We start from the raw sequence: 27,474 nt of genomic DNA on the forward strand, positions 1-27,474 counted from the left end.
ATACTATCCATCCAGCTATCCATTTTGAGCAAGTGACACGCTTTTGCAGGTTATCAAATAGGTTTTGCAGTTTGTACTAATTGTTTTGAGAACTGCATTAACTGTTGTGCAAATGTAATTAGTGATGTGAGAAATGCACCAAAGCGACTGAGAAAAACTGTAAACGGGTTTCCTTAGTTTCACCCTAAAAGTTTGACTTATAAATTATGGGATCTTTCACAGATCAAGGAAAGGAAATATCAACTGAATAAATAAGAAATAGCACCACATGCAAAGGCAGGATATGTTGGTAATCCGTAAGAAGACTTTAGTATGAGGACTTTATCAAGCTTGAGAGTGCTGGTAATTTTTGGCCAAGACATCAATTGGAGAAGACAAAGACCCGATTAAAGAACACAGGCATTAGGAGAGGCCACAATAAACATTGAGGAGAGATGTGGAGGATCACATGTATTTGATTAATTTTAACTTAACCCTAATTCAATTATAGGAATTTCACTAGGAATCAGGTGAATTATTATTCTAATTGTTCTTTCTCCAATCCCAAAAGGGATAGTTCACCTAAAAATGAACCTTCTGGAATCATTTACTCACCATCATGTCATTTCAAACCTGTATGAATTTCTTCAGCAGAACACAAAAGAAAATATTTAAAAGAATGTTGAAACCCGAACAGTTCTTGTTGACGACTTCCATTGTATCACTGATACATTTCTACAAAAATCTCCTTTATTTTTGTTCCAATACAGGTTTGGAATGACATAAAGGTGAGTAAATTATGACAAAATTTCAATCTTTTGGTGAACTAAAATATGCAAGGACAACTTTACAATTAAGTAGCACTTTAGCTCTTTGGTGCCATCAAAATTGCTTAGTTTGTTTAAGCATCCCGACAAGCCAGGCACAGGAGGCGGATGCAGAAATGACACACTTCAGCTTCAAGGGCATCAAAATGACATTTGCCTTCTGTAATGGGACATTTTGTGAATATTCAGCTGGAATATTTGATTTTATGTACAGTATAGGGATTTGATTGGGTTGCAGATAGACAGCTATGATATTATCAGTTTCATTTGACACAATTACAAAGTTATTACTTCTTTAGAATAATCTGCACTGAAAATTCGCTCACAATACAACCTGGAACAATGCAGGAAGTAAATGGGGTCAATTTTGATGTCATGCTGTCTTTAAATTCCAATTTGCCAGTAGAATACCATGAGACAAATAAGCTAAATCAACACTGAAAATGATAACTGACCTATAAAACAATCAGCATACAGAAGTGCAGATACCTGGGTCTTAGCACACACATTATCACACACACTCACATACTCACATTTTACACCCGTAGCCCAGACCTGCAATGGGCTAAAACTCTGAGAGTACTCCAGCTTTGCGTTTGTATATGTGCCTCCGCAAAAGGATGCTAGTGAAACGAGGATTCGTTTTGCTCTCTGCTATCTGTGCGTGCTGTCAGATGTCAAATCTTGTGAGTGTGTGTGACCAGTGATTTTGCTAGGCAGGGTGAGTCTATAGGATTACAGGGCCGGGAGGGAGGGTTGCTGGGTGTCTGGTTGGACCTGCTGTGTTTGGCTTTAGAGTTTAGCGTTTAGCTGCGTCCTCTCCTCCCCCTTAAGCCTGCTCTGGACTGACATACTAACACACACACACACACACATCTCTGATGCCTCACGTGATCCTGTGACCGCAAAGGTCACACAAAGACATCATACAATGACGGCTGGACAGATATCAAATGCATACACTACGGCTCAAAAGATTGGAATAATTAAGTTTTTTTTTACATCTTTTCGAAAGAAATCTCTTATGCTCACCAATGTTGCATTTATTTGATCAAACAATACAGAAAAACAGTAATATTGTGAAATATTATAGCAATTTAAAAGAACTGTTTTCTATTTGAATATAATTATAATGTAATTTATTCCTGTGATGGCAAAGCTTTCAGCCGACATTACTCCATCATTAAGTGTCATTCAGTCATTACGATTTCAAAACTTGCTGTTCTTTTAAACTTTCTAATCATCAAAAAAAAAAAAAAAAAAAATTATCACATTTTCCACAAACATATCAAACAGAAAAAAAAACTGTTTTCACAATTTAAAATAATAAGAACCATTATTAATAACTGAGCACCAAATCAATATCAATAGATTGAATTCTGAAGGATCATGTGACACTGAATACTGGAGTAATGATGCTGAAAATTCAGCTTTGCCAAAACAGGGACAAATTACATTTTAAAATATATTCAAATACTGTTATTTTAAATTCGAACAATATTTGACAATATTTCACTTAATTTTGGATTAAATACATTATTTTAGTGTTATTTAGATACTACTATAGTTGTATATGAGTGCTTATGTGTGCTCACCTGAGGCCTGGACTTCTGTGACATACTGCAGGAGTTCCTGGCCCTGGTGTATGACATGGAATGTGAGGTTGTTCATGGTGAGAGCTTTATCAGCGTGATGTTGCAGTCTCTGCTCAGCTAGCGTTAGATCCTCAGTGTCAAACTCATTCATCTGCTGAGACAGCTCCTCATTCCACGACTCCAGGTCTGAGATGACCTACACGACAACACCATAATGAAGCATGCATAATGTGTCAGTAATCATATCCTTGAACAAACACGGTTTTTAATTCAATGTATTCATCTGAAAATGCAGTATTTGGAATACTGGAAGCAGTATTTAATTTAATATTTCAAAATATATAAAATAAAGTATTCGAAAAATGTATTATTCATGTACTGTAAATGGACCATGCAAATACCATATTATAATTGATTAAGATTAAGATACAATTAAGAATGTGAGGCTGAGGTATACATGTACAGTTTGTTCAATGGGTTGTACTTTTATGTAATCTGCTGTGAAGGCATATTGGCTATTAAAAATAAAACATTCCCAGAAATGACGTTGAACATGGAAGAGAAAATTAAAAACTTAATAGGCTATAAAGAGTTGCCCTGACAACAGGTGAGTAAAAACAGGAGCAACATGAATCAGAGAACAAGCGCTTGGAAAACAGTTCACGTCAGCCAATAAATTAGCAAATATCCACACTTCTAACATCACTTTATATAGAGCATATTCAAAACTTTACAATGCAACTCACTAAAGTATTCCTCAATAACAACACAGAAGTCAAAACACAGTACTTAGGTTCCTAAAAAACACAACATTTGTCATTGATACAGCGATTTGTTAAAGTTTAAAGACATGATTTAAACAACTTATTCTCCCACATTCCTCTTGTCATAAGTCACTCACTCTGCACTGTTGTGTGATTGAGAATTCTTCCTTCTCTAATTAAAATGAGCATTATTCCCAGCTGTTCTGCGTGAAGCGTTGATGATGACTAGAGCAGGAACACAACCATTTTCTGTAAGGAGTAAATGTGTTCTTCAACGTGTGGGAGCAGCGTTTGGGAAATCACACGCCCACAGATGTACCTTCTGGCACCCTGCCGTCTTGACTGACATTGCCAACCCGCCCTGCTCTGAGTAACAACATTAAGTGTAACAAGGAGGAGTTCATCTACAATCGTCAACTACCATCCCATACATAATGGAAGTTATACTTGACATCCACCTATGCTGTCTTTGTCCAGATTTCAGGCAGTGAAGACATCAATATTTACATGCTCTTTGTCTTGGTTTTACCTAATCTATCGGCAAAGTATCAGTGGCACGTGAGCACCTTCAAAAGTGGAATGTGATACTCCTTGATCTGTTTTGGATTATGTTACAGTGAGCGATATCACTTTTACTACAAAAGCCAACTCGTGGACTCTGATTACATCATATAGGGTTTCCTATGAACAAAACATTCAAAACACAGCCACCAAAGGTCAATCGCAAAGAATGATGGGCTTACTGTGTCTTGCTGTGGGAGCAATTCAACACGCACCACTCAGTTTTTAATCCAACAAACAGAAAAACACTCAGGAGACACAGCTAACTTCATATAAACTAAGACGATAACCGGTAGGGAATAGAACAAAACGGGGAGAATAAATACATGGTGAACAAAACGAGACACAGATGGGACTAATGCCGCGTTCCAGGCAACCCGTAACCCGTGTTTTTCCAACTCGTAACTGGGAGTACATCGATCTAGTGCGAGTTCACAGATGGGAAGTCACGGGTTTGACTGCCGTTCCAGTGCACTTTCACGGGTATAAGGTTGGAAAAACACGGGTTACAGGTTGCCTGGAACGATGTACTCCCAGTTACGAGTTGGAAAAACACAGGTTACAGGTTGCCTGGAACGCGGTATAATACAAACGGTAACTTTAGAAACAAACAAGGACATAACCAAGGAAACCGAAATTAAACAGAGCGGGGAAACAGGAACTAATGAAAAATGTTAAATAAAAAAACAGAATGTCAAAATAAAAGTTCACAAGACAGAACATAAATGTGACATTATCCCCCTCCCAGAAGGTGTGTCCTCGAGCCATAACTGAAAGTCTCAACAGTGGAGGGCAAGAGGGGGTTTAGAAAGGGAGCGAGGAGCTGGTGACAGACAGGGACCTAACATGATCATTATAAAGCCCAAGCAAATCAGGATATAGGCTTTATTAGTTTATTGTCATATACATACAGAGCTTCTCAAACACTCCCACATGGTACTTTTCTTTCTTTCTTTCCTTCTTTCTGTTTTGTTTTTAATTCTCCTCTTTGAAATTTCTCTCGGATCTGTTTTGCCTCCATTGCTACTTAAACAAGTGGAGCACGCAACTGTGTGGCTTAATGAGAGTCTGCGAATTAGTGCCTGATGAAAAGTACGCTTTTAACACGTACATATTTCCATCATTAATGATTTATCTCATCAATCGCAACCCCCCCAATAAGTGTATTGTATTAATGATTAATTTAAATGTTAGTACATAGTAGCCAAAATCACTTAATAATATAAAGTCCACAATTATAAATAGGTTGACTCTAAGAGCTTTGATATAGAGCTACTGTGAAAAGTGATATTGATTAGATAAAGCTGTTGGTTTCTTAGACACCCTTTTGACAAAAGTGTGACTCATTTTCACACATCCAGAGACACAAACCTCCATGACTCATGGTGCAGGCTGTGAGAAGAGCAGACATGATGGCTTTATCTTTGCTCAAGGCTTCTGCTCAGATTCTCTGAGATCGCTGGATTTTGTCTTTTAGCACTTTCTTCCTTTGATCAGATCAAAACGGATGAGAAAGCACGTTGTACATAGCCTTCTACCTCACAATTGACGCAGGATTGAAAATTCAAACTTATGTAATCACGGAGGGATGACTGTTGGATACGAGGGGAAAAAAAATATCTGATAGCAATATTCTAATAAAAAAAAAAATAATAGGTTCACAAAAAAAACCACTTTAATTTGTTAATATAATTATAAACGGCACTGGCCAAGTAATATGCAAAAATATTAACATGACATAGGATAATTAGAAAAATTTAAAATCACTTCAATTTTGCACCAAAACAGAAAGTGTCACATGTATGTCCTGTCTTCCTCTGTCCCCTGTCAGTTTGTCACCATGGTTACATTTTGATTTCAGTATTCAGTTCAGGTGTGTTTCGTTAAGTATCTTGTTAGCGCCCTAGTTTGCCCGTGTATTTAAGCCATGTGTTTAGTCCTGTTCAGTTGTCCTATTCACACGGGATTAGTATTACCTGGTGACCTCTCATCATTTGTAATAATTGCGGAGGTTGTCTGTGATCTTAATCCCGTGCGAATTGGCCATGTCTGTAATTTGTAAAGTAAAAATCCCCCCCTGCAAATTACCTACCATATTTCGCCAAACACAGAGGTCCTGTGATAATATTAGTCCAGTGTGAATCGGCATCTCTGTGATTTGGCCAGGATTTGGTCTTTTATCATTTTTTTTTTTCAAGGTTTTTGTTTCCTGTGCGCCTTTTTATCTATCTTTTGCGAAGAATGGAGTTGGAGTGTTTTGATAGTATTTTGGGTGCTGGGTCATATCTCTATACAGTGTATAGGGGGAGGGGGTGTCCCGGTCAACTTAACTATAACTATTTGGAAACCCCCTGCACACCTTTATTATTTTTCGCTATTTTAGCTAGTTAAGTATTATTATCCATGTTTATGTTGGCCTAAATGTGTACTGTATTGACAAGCACAACAGCCCTAAATGTCAGTGAAGACCATGACAACTAGACATGCCCTAGAGACAGATCCACCCTGTGAAGACCTCGTCGACACTACAGATATCGGCACAGATCCTCAGCAAAGATCACAAGAACCAGACAAGTCCTCTGCACAGACCCCTATGGCCAGCTTGGACTCCTCCCCACCATATGCTGGCGTGATGTATTCTAATCTTTAAGCAGAAGGAACTGGATGAAATATTCTGAATAATATCAATCCACTTGTGATGCAGCCTGGAATCATAACCACACCATGTTGGTTAATGTGGCCAGAGGAGCACTGGTTCCCCCGACTGAGCCTGGTTTCTCCTCCCAAGGTATATTTTCTCCATTCCGTTACAGATGGAGTTCCTTCCCACTGTCGCCTATGGCTTGCTTAGTTGCGGTCACATACAATTCAGCAATATAATTGATTTGACTGTACTGACACTATTGGATGAGAACTGAACTGAGCTGAATGATGATATAACCATTTTCTAGCTGCTTTATAGCTGAATTACATTTATTTCATATTTGATGATCTTTACAGTTACTGAACTGAATCAACACTGAACTGAGCTGAACAATATTTTCTTTTTAGAGCTGCTTTACAGCAGAATTGAACTCTGTTTGCATCATTATTTTCCTGCTTTAAAACAAATGTGTATTGTATAAAGCACTATATAAATAAAGGCGACTTAACTTCTGCAGTGCTTTAGCGTTGATCAGCTAATCATGATAGTTGTTTTGATGTAGTCAATTATTTAGCAATGTGTAACTGAGGGTCTGCTATTCATTCAGATTCTCAAGACATCGCCAGTGTGAAGAATGATGATGGAAAAAACAAAACCTGACTTCCCCACCAATTTCCCTCCCCTATGCCTGCAACGCATCAATTGAGAACCGCTCGGTCTTGACTGTTAAGATCCATTCTTTACAACAAAATCAGCGAGTTGTCGGACTGGCAGATATGTTGTAAAGTGTGGACTCACGTCAATGGCATCTCGTTCAAAGATCCTGAGTTGGAGGAAAAGCTCTAGTTTGATCTTCCGTTCCTGAAACAGCTCCTCCATCTGAGCCTGGGCCTCGTCCAGCTGCTGCAGGACACTCTCAATGTGAGCCATCGAGCTGTTGTGAGGAGTCTTGTTGCTGGAGATTGCAGAGTCTCTGCAGTCAGAAAGAAGAGCATGTACGAGTATGAGAGACAAGATCTGCGGCAGAAACTATACCATATAACTTCAATGAAGCATCTTACAGTTTAATTAGCCTCTGCAAGTTAGGAAATGAGACCCCTAAGGGTTAAGTGTGCGAGTGCGCTACTGTGTTTTACAGTAGGTGTTGCAGCTCTATGTTCACATATTAATTAAAATACATATTTAAAGTGTAATTTAGTGTTATTTAACAGTGTTTGTGCCCTTGTGTCAATTCGGAATTGTAAATTGGTAATAACCTATACTATACTATATAGAAAATCTGCTTGATTGTTTATAATATTGCAAAATATAAATTATATTATTGCACAGCTATCTATATAAAGTTGGATATGTAGGTATATCCAACTTTACCCGCATACATGCAGTATACTCATGCAAAGAGATACTGTATATATACTGTACTGTATACTATATAGCAAATGTGCTATGTGCAAACTGCTTGTTTATATTATCACATAATGTAACTATTGTCGCCCTGCACTAATCTGCTAAATACGACTATAAGGCATGAATATAAATCTATTATAAACATTAACTTCATGATTCGAAGCAGCTTTACAGAAAATCATGGTGTATTATGAAAAAGCACTATACAAATAATATTGACTGAAATGGATAAACTGTAAACGTGTGTGTAATTTTGTGTGTACACCACAGAGTAGGTCAGATGGTACTTTTTACGATCCCAGCTGGCATGTGACCAACCTTCAGCACTGAAATGTGGTTGAAATAATGTAAGGTGGTTCAATTTAGAAAAATAATATTAATAATAAACTAAACAATGTTGTAAATAGCTTTTTAATTTTTTTAATGAAAAAGATTAACAAAATACTAGTATAGCGGAGGATTTTCTTTTTCCGGGTGGGTAGCCTATACTATTGGTCCACCTAAGTGTCAATCATTCTGGTGATATGTTTACGTAAGGCCGTCGTACATGCTCGTCCCTATGTAGTTTTCGCTTTCTGCGCATGCGCACTTTCAGGTGTATTATGTGTGATGAGTTACGGTTTCAGCCGTTCCTTTGAAAATGGCTGAGGTTCGAAAGAGAAAAAATTTATACGAAGTGTATGATAAGAAGAGAAAGGCCGCAGAATATAGAAACAAGACCAGAGTGGTTTTGGGTGAATATTTCACACGCTGGCGTGCGCTAAAAGCACAGGTTGGGCTTCCCACTGATGCCGCAGTCGCGAAGATTCTACTAGACAGGTAAAGTTTGGCATGCTATTTGGAGAAATCCATTTAAAATCACTGCTAGTAAAAGTTTAATAGGCGTTCCCTCTCGGGAGCAAATAGAGTGTTGCGCATGTGCATTTTTAAAAAAATTGGAGAGGGCGGGTCTTCTCTAAAATTCGGAAAGATCCTCTGCTATACCTTTAAATAATTATACATTACATTTTATAAAGATGTGTGTGAAAAGTATGATGTTGAAACAACATTGCAACATCAACATTGATTCGTTTGGCAAAATTCAACAGTGAATTTGCGCAGACTGTGGAATCTCTGTAGATATAGAACTGAATATTGGATGTTTTAGAGGAACATATTTTCTGGTATTTAACCAAGGTTTCTTCAAATAAAACAAGTTGTTGTTAGTGTTCGTGATGTGCATGGTTTTGTTGCCTGTTAAATTTGCTCTATTAATAAAACCTGAAAAACCTGCATTGGTTTTCAACTAGTTTCATAAAGTGACCAAATAAAAAATGAATGGAAAAAGCATCTGTGGGGTTAGAGTTTACTTCTTATAATGAATACAACAGACGTCAATGGGATGCCGTGCCCATTACATGATGTGCATATGTGTTTGTGTTTGTCAGAATTCTCATGACAACAAGTGAACGTCACTTTTTTTTCCCACTTAACTGATGTTTTCTCATTGGTCAGTACCTGAGCTGCTGGATGAGATCCTCTCCTTCTTTAATAACATTGACGGTGACCTGCAGGGTGGTTTGCTGTTGCTGACCAAAACGTTTGATCAGCTCCTGCACAGCCTCGACTGACTCAGCATAAACATCATCCAGCAACTCCTTCTGAAGTTCCTCCAACCATGTCCACAGCTGCAGAAGAACGACATCATCACCAGCCAATCAGTTTAGCAACTTCAAAATGTTATGATCTGTCTAGATCCATGGGTCTCTTCAAACAAATAACAACCGGTCTAAAATGAAATATCCAAATGCACAAACATGACAATACAAACAGCCAGTCGCACTTAGGCTGCCACCGAACGGCTGGTGTTGTTATTTCCTGTGAAAGGCCTTCGTCTTGTGTGAGCTCACAGGATTAGCCATCTGCCTGTGTTGGCATGTCAAAGAGTGTATCTCTTGCCCCAGCAGGCCATGCTTAGTCCTTCCACACCTCCCCATTGTCTTTTTCCATCTCCACCTTTCTCTTTTTCCAAAACTCCAGCCTTCAACCCTTTATCATTACTCATCCCGTTATAAAACACACTCTCAGAAACAAAGATGTCTGCATAACCCAGCCTGCTACTGATAGCAGATGGCTAACATTACGCCATATGGAGGCATTAAAGAGAGCATTGTTTGATCGTATTAAGTATGTCATGAATGTACACACTGTCTACTCATTATCATTCACATTTTGTCGAATATACACTCACCTAAAGGATTATTAGGAACACCTGTTCAATTTCTCATTAATGCAATTATCTAATCAACCAATCACATGGCAGTTGCTTCAATGCATTTAGGGGTGTGGTCCTGGTCAAGACAATCTCCTGAACTCCAAACTGAATGTCAGAATGAGAAAAAGCAATTTTGAGCGTGGCATGGTTGTTGGTGCCAGACGGGCCGGTCTGAGTATTTCACAATCTGCTCAGTTACTGGGATTTTCACGCACAACCATTTCTAGGGTTTACAAAGAATGGTGTGAAAAGGGAAAAACATCCAGTATGCGGCAGTCCTGTGGGCGAAAATGCCTTGTTGATGCCAGAGGTCAGAGGAGAATGGGCCGACTGATTCAAGCTGATAGAAGAGCAACTTTTGACTGAAATAACCACTCGTTACAACCGAGGTATGCAGCAAAGCATTTGTGAAGCCAAAACACCCACAACCTTGAGGCGGATGGGCTACAACAGCAGAAGACCCCACCGGGTACCACTCATCTCCACTACAAATAGGAAAAAGAAGCTACAATTTGCAAGAGCTCACCAAAATTGGACAGTTGAAGACTGGAAAAATGTTGCCTGGTCTGATGAGTCTCGATTTCTGTTGAGACGTTCAGATGGTAGAGTCAGAGTTTGGCGTAAACAGAATGAGAACATGGATCCATCATGCCTTGTTACCACTGTGCAGGCTGGTGGTGGTGGTGTAATGGTGTGGGGGATGTTTTCTTGGCACACTTTAGGTCCCTTAGTGCCAATTGGGCATGGTTTAAATGCCACGGCCTACCTGAGCATTGTTTCTGACCATGTCCATCCCTTTATGGCCACCATGTACCCATCCTCTGATGGCTACTTCCAGCAGGATAATGCACCATGTCACAAAGCTCGAATCATTTTAAATTGGTTTCTTGAACATGGCAATGAGTTCACTGTACTAAAATGGCCCCCACAGTCACCAGATCTCAACCCAATAGAGCATCTTTGGGATGTGGTGGAACGGGAGCTTCGTGCCCTGGATGTGCATCCCACAAATCTCCATCAACTCCAAGATGCTATCCTATCAATATGGGCCAACATTTCTAAAGAATGCTTTCAGCACCTTGTTGAATCAATGCCACGTAGAATTAAGGCAGTTCTGAAGGCGAAAGGGGGTCAAACACAGTATTAGTGTGGTGTTCCTAATAATCCTTTAGGTGAGTGTAGATAGACCGGGAGAATTATAATAATAATAATGACATTCTGGGTCAGGTTCAAACCCATATTATTCACATGTGACAACCACTATGCCGTGGCTTCAAATTTTCATAAATTGTCCTAAACCTGTCCTGTATTTTTCAAGTATATTTTCAAAGATTGTGTACATACCTGTCACATAATATTCAGGAATATTCAAACCTACATTACTCACATGAGCACCGTGACTCAATGTCTCTGGAGAATGTAGGATAACCACTACCAGTGCTTCACATTTTGGATGTCTCCCTAATTGGTCATGCCAAATTCAAGTCTTTCAGCCTCTAGTAATGAGCTGATGAATTGAATCAGGTGTTTTTTAAAAAACTCTTTCAAAACCTGTCATGTATTTTTCCAAGTACATTTTCAAATACTTTGCGTATACCTGTTACATACTATTCAGGAAAACAATTATGTTACAATTATACTTTCAACTTTGAAAGTGAAGACATTACAAAAATAAATAAATAAGATAAATGAATGAATGAATTAAAGGATTAGTTCACTTCAGAATTAAAATTTCCTGATAATTTACTCATCCCCACGTCACCCAAGATGTTCATGTCTTTCTTTCTTCAGTCGAAAAGAAATTACGTTTTTTGAGGAAAACATTCCAGGATTTTTCTCCATATAGTGGACTTCAACAGGGTCCAACGGTTTGAAGGTCCAAATTGCAGTTTCATTGCAGCTTCAAACGGCTCTACACGATCCCAACCGAGGAATAAGAGTCTTATCTAGCAAAACGGCCATAAAAAAAAGAAAGATATATATATATATATACCTTTTAACCACAAATGCTCATCTTGCACGTCCACGACTTCACGCATTACGTAATCACGTTGGAAAGGTAGGCGGGAAATATAGGGCAGGGCGAAAAACTCCATCTAATTTTCTCCTTCAACTTCAAAATCGTCTAACATCATTGTTTTACCTTTTATTTATTTGGGTTTTTTTGTAAAGGCCGTTTGACTTAGTCTTTGCACGTTCCCTTTGTAAACAGTAGGTCAGTACTTCCGCGTGACCTTTCAACGTCATTACATGTACGTAATGTGTGGCGCATCGCAGCTAGTGCAAGACGAGCATTTGTGGTTAAAAAGTATATAAATGTTTATTTATTTTATAAAATGGCCGATCATTTCGCTAGATAAGACCCTTATTCCTCGGCTGGGATCGTGTAGAGCCCTTTCAAGCTGCATTGAAACTGCAATTTGGACCTTCAACCCGTTGGTAACCGTTAAAGACCACTGTATGGAGAAAACTCCTGGAATGTTTTCCTCCTGGAATTTCTTTTCGACTTAAAGGAACACTCCGACTTTTTGGGACTTTAGCCTATTCACCTTATCCCCCAGAGTTAAATAAGTCCATACATACCTTTTTCATCTCCGTGCGTGCTATAAGTCTGTTTGACGCATCCACCGCTAGCCTAGCTTAGCACAAAGACTGGATGTAAATGGTTGCAGCTAGCATACTAATCCAAATAAGTGACAAAATAACGCAAACATTTTCCTATTTACATGTTGTGATTTGTATAGTCACAGAGTGTCCAAAAAACAAAGTCACATGAGACACAGACATATTTTGATATGATAACCGCAGCACCTGAGACGAGCCGTGGTGAGGAGCAGAGAGCGCGTCTCAGGTGCTGCGGTTATCACTCCGCCCAAGTAGCAGTGCTTCGCCTTCAGAGAATATAGTTCCCAGTATTTATACGGTTAAAATGTCTGTGTCTCATGTGACTTTGTTTTTTGGACACTCTGTGACTATACAAATCACAACATGTAAATAGGAAAATGTTTGCGTTATTTTGTCACTTATTTGGATTAGTATGCTAGCTGCAACCATTTACATCCAGTCTTTGTGCTAAGCTAGGCTAGCGGTGGATGCGTCAAACAGACTTATAGCACGCACGGAGATGAAAAAGGTATGTATGGACTTATCTAACTCTGGGGGATAAGGTGAATAGGCTAAAGTCCCAAAAAGTCGGAGTGTTCCTTTAAGAAAGAAAGACATATCTTGGATGACGTGGGGGTGAGTAAATTATCAGGAAATTTTAATTCTGAAGTGAACTAATCCTTTAAATGATTAATTAATAAAATAATATTGTGGGTCAAATTCAAACACATGAGTACTGTGGCTCAATGTGTCCAGCGCATGTGTGACAACCACTATACCATGGCTCCAAATTATTAAAACTTTTTAAAAAGTCCAAGAAACTGTCTAAGACTGTGAATGTTAAATCATATTCTGGAACGTATTTCTGTCTAGTAGAATACAGGCGCAACCCACACATATCCACACCCACCAACACCAACTCTTACTCGCTTCCAAGACTTACCTCTTTGCTGTGAGTGTGGAAGGCCACAGACATGTCGAGCAGGACTTTACGCTGTTCAACGCGCCTTACGAAATCCTGGATCCGGTCCTCCAGCTGGTGTGCGGCCTGGTAGATCTCCTCAGGGTCACACTCGCCTGTCTGAGCCAGCTGCTCTGCCGCCTCCAGGAGTTTATCTGCATTCGTGTAGGTGTTCTGAGAAAAACGCAGCAGTTTGGATGTTAATATGCATTTGACTAATTTCTGAGGTGGCCTAAATAGTTCCGAATCTGGGAGGAGAACAGTAGATATCCAGATGGACAGCAGCCAAAAGCGATGCTCTTACATCTGTTCCTCCTTACCTGAGCCACTTCTTCAAAGTCCTCGTGACGTTTCTGTAATGCTCGAGCCCTGTGCAGAGACTTCCCAACTCCCGTGTGCTTACTCAAGAACGCCTCGCCATGGTTTTCAATCCAGTCTAGAACCTGCGAGAAGAAGAAAATAACCATGTGTTGCTGAGAGGGTCAAAAGAACCACCACCTGCCTCATTAAAAGTCATCTGAAATGAGTCATGATATTATACACATATTTCAGCTGAGGATTGTGTCAAAACCAATGTGAAAATACACGAAACAACATTTATTTGTTACTACTGTAAAATGTAATTAAAGTGTATTGTATAGATTTAGGACCCAATAAAATACACTTTGTAACTTTTGGGCATCTGGTGGTTAAAAAACAAAACTGCATGCATTTTGTGGAAGAACATTGTTTCGGTTGTGCACTGCAATTGAATATAACCCTTCACAATAGATAATGCTTTACAATGAACTCTGTTAGAGAGTTACATATGGCAATTTATCTGTTCAATAAAATACCTTATTCACCTGTTGAGCAATAAAAACACCATATCTGTGTCGCTTTTACAACATTTCAAACCCCTCAATTTTTCGCGAGTGACGTTTATGCACTTTCCCATGCAAACCATCCCGGCAGGTCTAAAATATAAACACTTATTGCCTATTACACACTTATTTACAGCCTATTGGCTTACCATAGTGAATCAGGGTGAGACAAAAAAAAAGAAAGATTGATGATGCATTGACTCAGTATTTAAATTTTAATATATATATATATATATATATATATATATATATATATAAAAAAAAAATAACATGCCATCTCTATCCTGTCACAGTCTTCGTCTGCACCAGTCTGTCCTTGTCTCTTCACTACACTTCCCAGTATCCTCCTCGTCTCCACACCTGAACTCACTCCATCAATTACCCACATGTTTATCGTCCTCATCATCTGTGTCACCTGTCCTCACCTCGTTAGTGTTCTCCTTCTCTTCAGTTAGTCTTGGTCAGTTCTTGTAATGTTATGGTGTTTTGTGAGTGTACCCTCTGCCTGCCTGTACCTGTTTGTTGTTGCTTTTGAAGTAAATCTTTGAATTGGAGCTTTTTGCCTCAGCCTGTCTTCATCTACACCACAACCGTGACAAAAGAACCGACCCAAAAATAGTTAAAGTACAAAGTATCGTCTTCAGTCTGTTTTCTTTTTGTTTGTTTTTCCTTTTTTGTTATCATGGATTTCCCTGCAGTCAAGCTCATCTGCCTTGAGCAGGGAGACAGCTCTCTCGAGGAACACCTGGAAGTGTTCCTGGATCTGGTGCCTCAGACCGATTTCCCGGACGACTGCCTCTGCACGTTTCTACGTGTGGGACTGAAAAACGCCACTCGAGCGCAGTTGTCCGGGGAACCTCCTCGAGGAAGCTTCGCCGACTATGTGGAGTGGGTGCTGGTATCCTGCGGTTCATCCTTCGCCGTTGACGACGTCACCAGCCCCACTCCAACCCCACCGTTCAGCCCAGGGCCTTCACCGCTGGTCCCGTCCAGCATAGAGCCAGAGACCGTCCAGCCAGAGACCGTCCAGCCAGAGACTATGTGTTCTAATCCCTCTTCACCGCTGGGTCCATCCAGTACCAAGCCCTCTTCCCTGCTGGTTCCGTCCAGCACCAAGCCCTCTTCGCCGCTGGTTCCGTCCAGCACCAAGCCCTCCTCGCCGCTGGTTCCGTCCAGCACCAAGCCCTCCTCGCCGCTGGTTCCGTCCAGCACCAAGCCCTCTTCCCCGCTGGTTCCGTCCAGCACCAAGCCCTCCTCGCCGCTGGTTCCGTCCAGCACCAAGCCCTCCTCGCCGCTGGTTCCGTCCAGCACCAAGCCCTCTTCGCCGCTAGATTCCGTCCAGCACCAAGCCCTCTTCGCCGCTGGTTCCGTCCAGCACCAAGCCCTCCTCGCCGCTGGTTCCGTCCGGCACCAAGCCCTCTTCGCCGCTGGTTCCGTCCAGCACCAAGCCCTCCTCGCCGCTGGTTCCGTCCAGCACCAAGCCCTCTTCCCCGCTGGTTCCGTCCAGCACCAAGCCCTCTTCGCTGCTGGTTCCGTCCAGCACCAAGCCCTCCTCGCCGCTGGTCCCGTCCAGCACCAAGCCCTCTTCGCCGCTGGTTCCGTCCAGCACCAAGCCCTCTTCGCCGCTGGTTCCGTCCAGCACCAAGCCCTCTTCGCCGCTGGTTCCGTCCAGCACCAAGCCCTCTTCACTGTTGGAGTACGTCAGGCACGCAGAGACTGTTCACGTCCCGTCTGCCCAGCTAGAGACTATGCATGTCACGTCTGCCCAGTCAGAGACTGTTCGCGTCCCGTCTGCTCAATCAGAGACTATGCATGTCCCGTCTGCCCAGCCAGAGACACTTCCTGTGCCTGAGCCAGTGTCTGTTTCTGTATTTGTGTCTGTCCTTGTGGGTGTTACTGTTCTAGTGGCTGCTGATCCTGAGCCGGTGTCTGTTCCTGAGCCGGTGTCTGTTTCTGTGTTTGTGTCCGTCCTTGTGGCTGTTACTGTTCTAGTGGCTGCTGTTCCTGAGCCGGTGTCAGTTCCTGAGCCGGTGTCAGTTCCTGAGCCGGTGTCTGTTCCTTAGCCGGTGTCTGTTCTCGATCATAAGCCTGTCCCTAATCCGGGCACTCACCCCAATTTTTGGGGGGGGGGGTCATAGGTCTTCGTCCCGGCCGTCCAAGGGTCCACGGCCGCCCGAAGGGTCCTCACTGCCGTGGTCCCGCCCACAATCTGCTCCGCCCTGGACACCCGAGGGTTCGTCTGCTCCGCCCTGGCCACGTCCACATCCTGCTCCGCCATGGCCGCCTGGACCATCTTGGAGTCCGTCCTGCTGCACCCGGTCCGCCTTCCCGTCACGGACTCCAGGATGCCCACCATCCCACCCCTGTTCTACAGCCTGAGGACACGCCTACCGGGAGGGGGGTGTAATGTCACAGTCTTCGTCTGCACCAGTCTGTCCTTGTCTCTTTACTACACTTCCCAGTATCCTCCTCGTCTCCACAACAACTCAATTACCCACCTGTTCATCGTCCTCATCTGTGTCACCTTTCCTCACCTCAATAGTGTTCTTTTGTATCTGTATTTAGTCTCTTTCTGTTCAGTTAGTCTTGGTCGGTTCTTGTAATGTTATTGTCACAATCTCGGATTCCATAATCTCTCTCTCTGGGCGTCACAGGGCGCCCTCGCCTGAATATTGATACTCAAAACACTACATTTCCCATCATACAACTCCCTGGACTGATTACACCAAACACCATACACCTGCACTGCACTGATTGCACACACACCTGCACTTCATTTACAAACACATAAAAGCCACTTCCACACACCACTTCTCTGCAAAGTCTTGTTTTACTACTGTGAACATTTCTGAGCGTTTCTACCTGTTATTGCCTGTTCGGATATCTTGACCCTTTCCAGCCTCGGATTACCCCTGTTCGCCGCCTGGATTTCGGATTCTGCTTGTTCTCAGCTTGCCCTGATCTTCTGCCTGGTATTCTGTCTCCACTGCTGAGCCTGCTGACGTTGATCTTTGCCTGTTTTGACCATTCTTTAAATAAAGACATAAACTGCTTATGGATCTTCCAGACTCCATTGATTTGCAACAGTTAAGGTGTTTTGTGAGTGTACCCTCTGCCTGCCTGTACCGGTTTGTTGTTGCTTTTGAAGTAAATCTTTGAATTGAAGCTTTTTGCCTCAGCCTGTCTTCATCTACACCACAACCATGACATATCCAAGGCTTCCACAACGTTTGACAATTTTGACCACCTTTTGAGATCATTCATGATTATAGGATGTGGATTTTTAAAATTCATTGCATAAAGATCCCACAAAGAGCAATTTCTGTATGACGAAAAGATTCTTCTTGTTTCCAGTCCAAATATTACAAAATTAATCAATCAAGATGCATTTACTAGATGAGTAAAATGCCATAAGATATTATGTCTTGTTTTCTGGGGGAAATAAATCAAAATTAAGTGAGTTTTTGCTTAAAACAAGCTAAACTATCTGCCAATGGAAAATAAACTTGTTTTTGTTTGAATTAAATTATTTTTCTTAGCGCATTGGCAAATAACATTGTTGTTTTTTAAGCAACAACTCACTTAATTTTGATTTATTTCCCCAGAAAACAAGACATAATATTTATGGCATTTTACTCATCTAGTAGATGCATCTTGATTTATTAATTTTGTGATATTTGGACTGGAAACAAGACAAAAATACCAAGTAAGATACATTTTTGCAGTGTAAAATTCCCTAGTTTTTCCAGGTTTCATGTAACTGTTAAAACAAAACAAAATAAAATAAAACCATTGCAGTTTATAGCATTCCCTGAACTTTCCCAGGTTTCCCGTGACTGTGGGAACCCTGCAAATGAATTTTGCATTCTATTCTAGCGATTTCTAGCAGAATAAAACATTTAGAGCAGAGTGAAACATTTCTCAGGAATCAGTCATTTAGTTTAATTTCCTTTATAATGTCAGTGGATGCTAAGACTAATGTGCCACTGTTTTACTGTAGGGGTTTTGTACGGGTTCCTATGACTTGTATATGATGCTAGTAGTACCAACATCATGGGTTTGACTCCCTTCAAGGGAATACACAATATGATAAAACATTAAAAAAAACGCATCTATCAAATTCATAAAATTGTAAAAGAGCTGAACTGCATTTGTAGTGTGGAACCAGCAGGGGGCAGCAGGAGTCACTGCGACAGCTCAACACCTCTAGAAACATCAGCACTATACACGCAGTGAGGTCATCCTGCAGATTAGGCAAGCAAGACTCTGATGCTGTTGTCTGAGTTCAATAATGGTGTCTTTTATAGAAATCTGACTAATTGGGTATTGGGTATTTTCTGTTGTTTATCACAGATTTGCATGAGCATCTGAATGCATATGCAATAGGCTGTTTTACTAATAAAACATATTACAAATCCATTTAGGTTAGTATTAAATGTTTTATTAAACATTTGAAATCTGCAAGATGGAGCAGTCTGAGTATGAAAGCTTTCTACCCGTCTCAAAAGACGCCACAGCACACTGCGAAACAGTCCTCTGCTCATGCATATTTCATTATGCCACCTTTGATCTGGCTCAATGTGCCACATTCAGAGCTGCGTTGTGTGTGTGTGTGGTGGCATCTGTCAGCACATGTGTGCACGCGTGTGATTAGAAGAAATCATTTGTCGTGCAGATGTTGAGTCTCCTGCTCACGTGGCTTTTGTTTTCTTTTTTTTCTCAGATGTCTGGAAGGTTTAGAGGTCCCCTATGCCTGCATCATTTTATGGGGCAAACCCTCAACATAATAATGTGCCTGCTGAACACGGTTACCATGACAACTGATACGGAATGCGTCTGAGAGAAAAAAAGACAAAGGCTACGTTCAGACCATCAGTCCAAATCCGATCTTTATGCACATCCGATCGAAATCAGATCAGGTTTAGCGAGTGTGAACGGCAAAAATTCACATGAAATGCGATTTTTACAAATCCGTTTCGAGCTACATTCAAATGTGGTTTGAAATCCTATGCAAATCGCATTTCTCATGCCACATAAAATGTAAACATCAGACGTTGTTATAGGAAACATGCCGAAAGTCGCTGCCGAAACAAGGGAGGCTGTGTTGTTGTTGCAAAGTGAAAGATAGAGAGACACAAATGGACGTTGTTGTAAAAGATATGACAGAATTTTTCAGAATTATCTATCCATTTAAAATGTCTTACATCCAAAAAAATACTTACAAATCCTCATGTTGTTCCAAACCCATATGCTGTTATTTTTCTCTGAAACATAAATTAAAAATCTTTGTATAGATCCTTACCGTAAAACCCCAGTTTACGGTAACCAGAGGCTGTGCCAGGCACCAAAAATTACAAAAAGCACAATAAAAGTAGTCTATACAATTGGAATAGAGTGCACATGCTATATGGACTACTTTTATGGTGCTTTTTATCCTTTTTGTATGAGGAGATTCTTAAAAAAAATCGATTTTTATTTATTTCACAGTAAAAATAACAGCATAGAGGTCCGCAACGACATGAAGGTGAATAAGTAATGGCAGTTTTCATTTTTGTTGAACTATCCCTTTTACAATTTAATGCAGTGGTGCCTAAAATCTCACTTTCAAATGTATATTCTATTCTCAACTGAGCAGTGAAATCCTATTTCAAACAGACAACAACTCACTTTATATTCAACATAACGATGCCTCACAGGCATTCAGATGCTGCCATTTTTCAATAAACATAATCATAAAAAGAGAAGAAGAGATTCAACCAGATGCACCTCCACTATTTTAATGCCACATTGTCATATACCTGTATATTATATTCATACACAAACTCGATAATCTGTTTGTGTTTTATGACATTACATTATATTAAGGATGTTTTTTGTTGTTGTTTTACAATCGCCCACACTGTGACATTTCATTCATTTGGTAACACTTTACAATAAGGTTTCATTAGTTAACATCAGTTAACTACTTTAGTTAACATGAACTAAAAATGAACAATACAGCATTTATTAATCTTAGTTAATGTTAATTTCAACATTTACTAATACATTATTACAATCAAAAGCTGTATTTGTTCATATTAGTTCATGCACTGTGAACTAACATGAAAAACCAATGAATTACATTTTTTATTTACTAACATTAACAAAGTTTAATAAATACTGTAACAAGTGTATTGCTCATTGTTCGTGGTAGTTAATACATTAACTAATGTTAATAAACGAGACCTTATTGTTAAGGGTTACCATTCATTTATATGACTAAGCATAAATTAAACTGGCTAATCATTAACTTTTGCATAAAAACTAAATGTTTTAAGGATTATTTCATGATGTACCATTCAAAAGTTCAGGGTCTGTAAGATTATTATTATTTTTTTTTAAATCTCTCATGCTCCTAAAGGCTGCATTTTTTTATTAAAAAATATAGTAAAAATGGTAATATTGTAAAATATTATTACAATTCAATAATAATAACTTTTCTAATATGCTAATATGGTGCTCAAGAAACATTTAGATACATTTAGATAAACACTATTTAGATAAAACTATTTTGTTACATTATAAATGTAAATGTCTTTACTGTCACTTTTGATAAATGCAATGCATATATATATATATATATATATATATATATATATATATATATACTGTATAGATATAGATATAGATAGAGTGAACCCAAGATTGATTGGGAGACATTTTGCCATTGAGATGACTGGGGAAATGTTTCCCAATGAACCTGAATTCACCCCTATTAGTTTTTTTTGGTTCAATGGGTAAAATGATGTGCAACTGTGGGAATCTGACCTAAATTGAGCAAGAGAAGGTAAAATAAAATCACTGCAAGTAAGAAGTAAAATTCACCAGGAACAGGCATGTGGGGGATGAAACTTGTGGGAAGTGGGTGAGAGTGAAATAAAAAAAAAATCCACACAGATGTCTAGTGAAACGCTCTGACACCTCATCCAATCTGCACATCTCTCACTTCCCAAATAAGAATGATTAAATAAATCCGACTGAATCCGTACCAACAGTATTTGCAGTCGTATGTGTATAAAGTATAGTTGGTTACGAAGAAGTGTCTGACCTGCTGGACATCCTGTTGGAAGACGCAGAGCTGTAGCCGTTGGTGAAGACGGAGTTTGCGGTGTTGCCAGATGTTCTCCAACTGCCTCTGGTGGTGCAGAACCTCATGAATGATATCCAGGACGTGGTGCACCGCTTTAGAGTAGTTAGCCGAGGCCGTCAGCGAATCTGCACTGCCTGGGGTCAGAGGGCGCTGGAGCTTATCTAGTAGGGCTTTGCCATCCTGACTTACCTGAGGATGTACAGGTAACACACATCAACGCCTGAAGATCTTAGAAACAAGAAAATCCTACCTTCAATTGAATATCTAGTCATGAAACAATAGATGGCGCAGGCTGATCGGTCCTTCTCATGCAATCTGTTAGCAATCACATCATTTACTACAGAGCACAAGCGGAATGATTCAGCAGAGATTGCTTGCTCAACATTTAAAGCTACAGTCCGCAGTTTTTCCTCTTTGTCGCCATCGCTGTTCGAAATCTGCAATTGCAGATATTCGCGGAATTATCAACTTTACGTGAGTTGTACTTCGACACCCTCGACACGGCACAGCGCGGATGAACACAATGTTTAAGGAAACTGTGAGGCTGTCAGTCACCGCGCCGGTGTGGATACTGGGATTCAGAATCACAGATTATTATTTTTTGAAAGTATGACCAACATAAGAATTTTCACCGGAAAATGTCATCTGAACAAGTAAGAAACATCCACTTTTGTTCTGGTTCTGACATTGCAGTAAATCGCGCTGATTAGATCTAACAATCGCTTATATCACGCAAAACCGTGCAAATTAAACTTTGTTCTCAAATTGTTAATGTTAACAACGTCAGCATTGCGTGACTACATGTAATGTCCTTCCGGGCGATATGTATCCTTGTTTTCGCATGGGTCCGGTTGCACTCTCTTTTTTTCTGTAGCCACTCTGAAGTACGAACGAAGTCTTTTGCATTTTACAGCGGGTGAATCTGTTGTCACTGGTGATTGTCGTTTGAACCTTTCTGGATCCGCCATCAAATTGATGAGTTTAATTATATCAAGTGCAGTGAGAAAAGGCTATAAATCTCCACCTCCAGCATCCTCACACGCAATATAGCCTACTAGCCGAGACTCCTTCTTTATGTGTACAGATGTGACGTAATGACGCATGACATGCTCGAATCTCCCGCGGAAATCCACCAGTATCACTGGAATTAAAAACATTATTACAAGCTTACAGCTTTGAATCGAGCTAAGGCAAGCAGATAGTTTTGAACACTGGCTGTGTTATGTATTTATGTGTAAATATGTATTTTGGATAATTTTTAACCCCAAAAAAGCTACGGACTGCAGCTTTAAACAGTCTGGTTGAGTGTTCGCGGTAAGCTGTTTTTGCAGCACACTATCAGAGTTCATCTTAGACCCTCCACCTCCCCCAGCTCCACCTGCCTAGATCTGCCATTCATGCAGCAGCGTGTATGTGTATCTGTTGGCAGGAGTCCATACAAGTCCATACTGCAGCAGCACAACATTTACAACACTTTGTATTGCAGAGCATAGTATTTCCTGTAATGGAGATAAGAGATTCATACCTCAGAATAGGCAGTGGTGATGTGTTCATAGAGACCCTGGTGGTGGTGGATGGTGTCTTCCAGGTCCTGCAGCTCAGAAGGAAGATCTCCTTCTCCACATGCCTTACACCATGAGTCCATGTTGCTCATATACTAGAAAATAGATAAGAATATTGAGTTATTGGTTATTTGAAAATGGCCAAATATACAGAACATCTGTGATCTGTTACCACAGACAGGAATGATTACTATACTGATAGCCCTAATTAGGTCAAAACAAACAAAAAAATTATTACAATTTGTCTACAAATATACAGTCTATTTTTGTCGTGTCTCATTGGGAGCAAATTAAAAGCTGAATGAATGGCGTGTCAGTCTAAAATGGATGCTGACAGCAGATAATAAAAGCTCAAAGAGAAGATACAGGATAGAAAGATGAAAGGAATGGATTTCATGTATCCTTTATATAGCACACAGACATATCTGTAGTATTTAAGTGACAATTCTCTGAACAATCACCAATGATTCAGTCATAAAACACGAGATGAACATCCAAGTTGCAAATACACCAATACATATTTAATACTTGAGAAAAAAAAAAACATAAAACAATACACAAACATAAGTGTTTTTGTGTAGGCAGACCTGAACAGAGCAATTGTGGCTTGTTTTGCTTTCTAAACATTTGTCAACACACAGCTCCTCCAACTTGTTTGTCTGAATAACAGGAGAGGGAAATGGGTGGTATGAGGTTTTGTAAAACGTGTTCGGAATCATTATTTTTGTATTACCAACACATCATTCTCTAAAATCTGGAAGCCCTTTCTAGCACACAAACATCCTCTAGTTAACCCTTTCCACTCCAGACAATATCTGGACAATAAATAAAGTTTTTTTTTTTACATTATATATATATATATATATATATACAGTATATATATGCGTGTGTGTAAATGTATATATATATATATATATATATATATATATATATATATATATATATATATGTGTGTGTGTGTGTGTGTAAATGTATATATATATATATATATATATATATATATATGTGTAAATGCAAAAAAACACTTTATCTGTGTGCAACGGGGATCAATATGCATTCGTTTGTTTGCTCAGTGTATCTGTAGGAGTGAGTGAGTGAGTGAGTGAGTGAGTGAGTGAGTGAGTGAGTGAGTGAGTGAATGAGTGAGTGAGTGAGTGAGTGAGTGAGTGAGTGAGTGAGTGAGTGAGTGAGTGAGTGAGTGAGTGAGTGAGTGAGTGAGTGAGTGAGTGAGTGAAGGAAGGAAGGAAGGAAGGAAGAAAGTATTTATATAGCGCATTTCTTATGTACTCCTGTAAACCCAAAGCGCTTTACAATCATGTCAGGCGAATCTCTCCTCAACCACCACCAGTGTGCAGCATCCACCTGGATGATGTGACGGCAGCCACAGTACATGTGCGCTCACCACACACCAGCTATAGGTATGTGTCTGCACGTTTAGTCCTCACCTGGTCAGTTTTCTGGTGGAAGTTAGCGGACATCTCCAGCAGTGCGCTCCTTTCGTCCAGCGCGGCGGCGAACGCTTTCCATTCCTGCTCCAGCTGACCTGAGATCTGCTGAATCTGCTGGGTCGCATAGTGACCCGACTCCAGCAGCCTGTTCCCCACGGACATGATCCGACTGATGTTCACATACACATTCTGCAAGAGACCACAGGAATCACTGAGTGCTGTCTACCTCGCATCACTTCCTGAATGGGTTGTTTTTTACAATTGAAACACATTTATGCTAATCACACATGGGGTATGTGGTATTGGCACAGCTAAAACAAATCAAAACATAGTGCATTTTGTCTTTGAAGGCTGAAATGTGGGGGGGGGGGGGGGGGGTGTGCTACAAATCATAAAATGTTACTTTCCTTTTAATATTGTCATTCAAAACAAATGTGTACGGACTCGGTATAAACAGAAGTCCACTCAAAGCTGCTTCTGCAGGGAGGAGTAGCTCTCGTCTGGCCACAGACACACACACACACGTCTACAGCTTCAGCCACAGCTCTGGAATGTGTGTGGATGACAATTTTAGCCAAGAGGAAGAATCATGGTCAGAATTCAGGACTACCCATTTCAGACATTTAAATTTTTTTGCTATATGCTCTAACAACTGAAAATACAATATACGAACATAAATTGTAAACAAAAGTTTAGTATGCGAAACTGACATAAATTATCTTAATAGATATAAAAAATGACCCTGAGCTTAAGATTTGAACAATCAGCTTGTGGTAGCACCATGAGCTTGTGGGACCACCAAGTAAAGATACTTTAGATATAGATAACATGGAATCAAAATTGACCCTATTTGCTTAAGAAATATGCTTCTGGGCCCATTAATACGATATGCTGTATCATTGTCACAATGCTGACATGGAAGCAGACGAGGATGATGGTGAAGAGAACCCAAATGCAGATTATTTACATAAGTGATGATCCAAAACGTGAAACATAAACCTTAAATTAAATCCACAACATGAAACCAAACAAACATGAGTGAGTGAGTGAGTGAGTGAGTGAACTACAAACCGACTTGAAACAATGACCTTGAACACGGAACCAATGAACATGGGACATGGAACACATTACATTACAGCGTTACATACTTCAATCTCAACTACTCAACTACAAGGCATACATGAGGCTTAAACACATGATTCAGGGGACACATAGTTATGACAACCAATGGGAACATGACACATGAAACAAAGGAACCAATAAAAATAAGACGCATGAAACAAGAGAACCAATCAGAATATGACACATGAGATTAGGAAAGCACACGACAGGATCACACAAGGGGAACAGGGAATCACATGACATACATGAAACATGACTATGATAATTACAACATAAAAGACATAACCCTAACCCTAACCCACCTAGCGTAATTAACTTATTTTTAAAAATTTAGTGAAAAATCGTGCCAACCCTAATCTTTTGAACAGTACTGTATTTCCAATAAAAAAAATTTAATAAAATTTTTAATTCAATAATACTGTTATAAAGCATGTTCAATCAAAGTATTCCTCTGTTTGCATTCTTTAAGTGCCATTGTAACTGATGGCATTGGCATTGGATATAAAACATTATTGATTGGTTTGTAGTTTTTGACATATTCGTACTGATGCTTCCAAGATTCAGAAGTGATTTTTGTAATTGCACTTCATTGTTGCTAGATAGCATAATCTTTTTGACAAATCAGTACAATTTGCAGTAAAAACACATCACAGAAAACCAACTGTTTAACTCTGTAATGCATGTAGGAAGATCAATAAGTGTAAAATGTTCATTGGCCGAGGAAAAACATAGCCTTATCTTAAAATTAAACATAACTTTTAACCAATAAAACCATAGCCTAATTTTTCACTATCCAATCAAATGCCTATCGAGCTCCACCAAACATTATTTCCACCTAAATGTTCTGTTTCACCTGGAAAAACGTCACATATTCAGAGAAAGCGCTATGATCACCATGATCAGTACTGTATGGGTCGGGATCTGATTCTAGATTAGCGCTTTCATACTAATATGCTTTACGAGTGTGTGCTCTCTGATGTAATGGGAGTGTCTGAATTATGCACGTTCTTTAGGGAGAACTAAAGTCTAGTGCATGAGAGTGCTGGTGGAACGCAGCGCTCTGGTTACCAGGCTGTTTCCTCACATGGGACTAATTACACAGCCCAGAGGCATTCAAAAGGGTACAGGATCAATACACAGAGAGCTGTCAGATGAAAACCGTATGGGGGTTTGGTATCGGCCTGCGTGCAACAATAAACTGCAGCAGTCATGTCTGTGCACGTGAAAACCTGGAGCAATAATAGTCACATGCACATACAAAAACACACATTCACAAACTTTTCAACCCTTAGCTTTAAATCAAGTCCTAATTAAATGAGACATGCAATGGATGCACAATACAATAGTGACTATATCAGTAATTTTCTCATTTGTTGTTATTGGTCTCGATGTGAATTAGCTATTATTAGAAGCAAATAAGCATGTAGACCTTTTGGGAGTAGACACAGTTATGCCACTGCATTTGCGTGCACATTGTGGTGGCAGAAAAAAACAACGGTTATCGTAACCTGAGACGTTTATATCGCCCAATTCAGACTTTAGAACTCGCAATGAGTTTATATCACAATTCTGAAGGGAAACATACAGAATAACAAGATTATATCGCGCAATTCTGATTTTTTTTTCTCAGAATTGTGAGATATAGTCTTGCAGTTACCTTTTTAATTCTTTTTAGTGCTAGCCAACGATTAATCGTGATTAATCGCATCCAAAATAAAGTTTGTGTTTACATTATATATGTGTGTGTACTGTGT

At 39.9% G+C, this 27,474-nt stretch overlaps 1 protein-coding gene across 5 annotated transcripts in view; it reads right to left on the minus strand.

The window, feature by feature from the left end:
- The window catches only part of triob (trio Rho guanine nucleotide exchange factor b), a 182,207-nt gene that overhangs the window by 61,049 nt on the left and 93,684 nt on the right, over positions 1-27,474 (minus strand). For all 5 annotated transcript variants that reach the window (XR_008807619.1, XM_056257617.1, XM_056257639.1 and 2 more), the window contains exons 8-15: positions 24,596-24,787; positions 23,114-23,245; positions 21,547-21,777; positions 13,917-14,039; positions 13,579-13,770; positions 9,275-9,444; positions 7,169-7,343; positions 2,402-2,597 (exon numbers count right to left, since the gene is read on the minus strand). Coding sequence is in view for 4 of the 5 variants with exons in the window: in XM_056257617.1 (XP_056113592.1) it covers positions 2,402-2,597; positions 7,169-7,343; positions 9,275-9,444; positions 13,579-13,770; positions 13,917-14,039; positions 21,547-21,777; positions 23,114-23,245; positions 24,596-24,787 (1,411 nt within the window). In the remaining variant the exon portion in view is untranslated. The remainder of the gene's footprint in view (positions 1-2,401; positions 2,598-7,168; positions 7,344-9,274; positions 9,445-13,578; positions 13,771-13,916; positions 14,040-21,546; positions 21,778-23,113; positions 23,246-24,595; positions 24,788-27,474) is intronic.

This window comes from Rhinichthys klamathensis, unplaced genomic scaffold (assembly GCF_029890125.1).
Source record: "Rhinichthys klamathensis goyatoka isolate OS25496 unplaced genomic scaffold, OSU_Roscu_1.1 h1tg000006l_1, whole genome shotgun sequence".
In the NCBI taxonomy this organism is placed as follows: domain Eukaryota; kingdom Metazoa; phylum Chordata; class Actinopteri; order Cypriniformes; family Leuciscidae; genus Rhinichthys; species Rhinichthys klamathensis.